Source organism: Propithecus coquereli, unplaced genomic scaffold (genome assembly GCF_000956105.1).
Source record: "Propithecus coquereli isolate 6110/MARCELLA unplaced genomic scaffold, Pcoq_1.0 Scaffold163, whole genome shotgun sequence".
NCBI lineage: Eukaryota > Metazoa > Chordata > Mammalia > Primates > Indriidae > Propithecus > Propithecus coquereli.
The window spans coordinates 338,795-342,193 of NW_012140858.1; the positions used below are offsets into that span (position 1 = coordinate 338,795).

At 33.0% G+C, this 3,399-nt stretch overlaps 1 protein-coding gene across 1 annotated transcript in view; it reads right to left on the minus strand.

Annotated features, from left to right (window-relative positions):
• Positions 1 to 3,399, minus strand: part of SVEP1 (sushi, von Willebrand factor type A, EGF and pentraxin domain containing 1) — a 239,569-nt gene that overhangs the window by 106,121 nt on the left and 130,049 nt on the right. Inside the window, exons 16-18 of the mRNA XM_012641129.1 lie at positions 2,338 to 2,499; positions 1,848 to 1,939; positions 349 to 445 (exon numbers count right to left, since the gene is read on the minus strand). Of these exons, the coding sequence (XP_012496583.1) occupies positions 349 to 445; positions 1,848 to 1,939; positions 2,338 to 2,499 (351 nt within the window). The remainder of the gene's footprint in view (positions 1 to 348; positions 446 to 1,847; positions 1,940 to 2,337; positions 2,500 to 3,399) is intronic.

Consider the following 3,399-nt stretch of genomic DNA (forward strand, 5'->3'; position numbering starts at 1 on the left):
ATGCTGGACAATCTGTTCTATTTTGAGTGTCATGCATTTAATTTGTGATAGACTGAAACCTTGGACATAGCCCCTGGAACTATGTTCCAATTTGAATTGTGAATTATGATGGGAGCTTTTCATAAAGAAGATGATTCTTTATTCTTCCTTCAAAATGTGCAAAGAAAATGTCATTTGTGAGGTATGCATCCTTTTTTTAACTTATTGGTTTATCTTGTTCAACCAAATTGTGGTGCATTTGTGTGGTCTAATGTATCTTACAGGATAATTTAATATACTAAAGTTTGATACTGCAAGTCACAATTATTTCACGTAAAATATATGAAAATTTTCATTCCTCTATGTTACCTGTATATCCAGGTAGACAGACACAAACATAACCACGCCCAAGTTGTTGGCAGGTTCCACCATTGTGGCAAGGGTTTAAGAAGCATTCATGGAAAACCTACCAGAAGCAAAAAAGAAATCTATCAAAGACGAAGCACTCTATTCATTTCAAAGCAACTCTGCCTAGGGAGTCAGAAAGTTTGCAACATTCGATAGCTGATTCCTATTTCCAGGTAAGTTTGCTCAAGCTAGCTAGACTGTGGCCTGAATAGCTTTGGTGCTTGCCATATATGGGCACAAACAATATATTAATATATTATTCTTTTTTAATCTTAATAGATTTAGGTGGTACAAGTGTTTTTTGTTACATGGATGAATTGTATAATGATGAAGTCAGGGCTTTCAGTGTACCCCACACCAGAATGATGTACGTTGTACCTGACAGGTAGATTTTTATCCCTCATGCCCTCCTACCTTCTTAGTTTTCAGTGTCCATTATAACACTTTATGACTATATATATATATATATATATACCTCATTTAGCTCCCACTTATTAATAAGAACATGTGGTATTTTTACTCTTGAGTGATGTTCTGGTAAACCAAAGCAGTGTTTCTAAACATTGGTTGCACATTGGAACCCATTTGACATGTTTTAAAAATATACTAAGGACGGGGTCCCAACACAGATCAGCTAAACCAGAATCTCTGGAAGCGAAACCTGTACATTATTATTTTTTAAAGTTAGCCAGAAGATTCTATTATACCTCCAGGTTTGAGGGTCAATACTTTAGGGATTCCCACAAATTTCTATGTCCATTAGGCTCAGTTTCGAACATGACTTGCAAAGTCCTAATAAGTCATTATGTTTGGATGAAGCTATAGGAAGTTGAAATAAAAAAAAAACAAAACTTCGTTATCCTTAAAAACACTAAATGCCAAGGAATTCATGACATTGGGCAAGATGAATTCAGAATAATAGCTGAATCTACAAAAATAATCATATTTAACAACTAGTCTTTAAAAAAATGAAAAGTAATTGGTTTAGTTATGTTAATGTTTCTTAATGTTTTAAACTTATATACCTTATTCCAAGAAATTGTTATTATTTTTCTATTGGCAAAGAAATGTAAATAATTCTCATGAAACTTGAGTAACTTCCTGCAAATCAGAAAAGGCATTTGGCTAAACTGAGTGCCCTTATTCACATGATGGGTTCTACTTGTGATAAGTGTTAATGATTAGTGAATCAAAAGGCTCCCACATCTACTCATTCTTGTTGCCAGGCCAGACATTGCTGGGAAAAACTCCCATTTTTGGTACTTAGAACATCTAATGTTGAATTTTTGGGAAGTTCTTAATAGGATTCATAAGTAAACACAATTATTCATTTATAATATTCATGAGTCTTGACGACTTAAAGTTTTAATCCTGGTAGTTTTCCTCTGTGTGACCCGTAAAATGACTAAGTTTCTTTTCAAGCATTCTACTGGAGAAAATTTTATACAAAACAGACTTGCCTGACTGCTGACTTCATACTTCTTTTTGATATGTCCAGGAGAGGCCAGGGGCACTATACTTTCCTCTGCTGCTGAGAAAGTGGAGCTAAAACCTAATAAATTAATAGAAAAATATGTCAAGGGGTGGTAGATATTGCCAATAAGTAGACTATATTTAAATATTGTGGTCAAGATTCCAGCTTTCAGAGCAGGTAAAGCCATATATATTTTGTTTCAGCAATATTTAAAATTAAGAGAACATAAAGATAGATGGTATATGCCATTAAATCCTAGATGCTTAGAAAAGAAATTTGGAAATTGTCAAGTTCAATGTTTTCAAAACAAGACTCTTTGAGTTATTGCCATTAAAAACATCTCAAAAGGACAATTTAACAAGTCCAGAACCCAAATCTACTGCAATTAGTAATATTGAGAACTGAAGCTACCACAGAGAAGCAAAAGTAAGTCTCCAATATGGACTACATATGAAATGAAGTATCTATCATCTTACTTGAACAATCTGTGATGGATCTGGCACCAGTGATAGTCGTAGTTCCATAAAAGGGACAAGACAGGCAGAAGGACTTCCCTGGATTAGGCTGGTAATAGTCTTGAGGACATGGATAACAGGGCATTAACCCAGAACGCGAGAATTCCCCTACTGGACAAGGTACTGCAAAGGTACAAACAAATCATTTGTGCATATAAAGCCACACACCCTACATTTAAAAGAAATGCCTTAACCTTTGGTTGTAAGAAAACTATTGTGTTACTTACACAATCCCTTCCACATATTTAACACCCATACCATCTTGGCACCCAGGTAAATGTTTTGTTGGGTTTCCCCTGTCTTTACTAATACACATCAACTTAATAAAGATTAGAATTGGCTATATAATATTACATTCTGATTTTTCCATTTAACATTATAGCACAAGCATTTCCCAAATCATTCCCCAGATCACTAAATAATGTAGATTTTAATAAATGAAAAATATTGCATCCCACTGACAGACTATAATTGATCTAACATTTTCTCCACTATTGTATATTCAGGTTGTTTTGACTTGTTTGCTATTATAAATTATGCTGAAATAAAATTTTCTACATAAATCTTTGTATATAGGTCTGATTATTTCCTTGGAATAATAGTTGAATCTGAATAGCTGAATTTGAGTAGTTGAATAGTTAAGTCTAAAGATATGAAAAAAATGAAAGCCATTGACATATAATGCCAAAACATTTTTTTTAAAAAAAGGTAGTTCCAATTTACACTCCCATTAGGAGTGTATGAAATCACTCTTCTTGCTGTTCGCTCTTTAGTAATGAGAATAATTAATTTGTTTTTCAAGGTGAAAGTGGAATTTTGGTTATTTCAATTTTGCATTTTGATAATAAATGAAGCTGCCTTTAAAATACTTATTAGAAATGTTATTTTGTCAGTGTAGTTGTCTATTATTTATTGGGAATCTTTTATAATGTTCCAATTTGAATTGTGAATTATGATGGGAGCTTTTCATAAAGAAGATGATTCTTTATTCTTCCTTCAAAATGTGCAAAGAAAATGTCATTT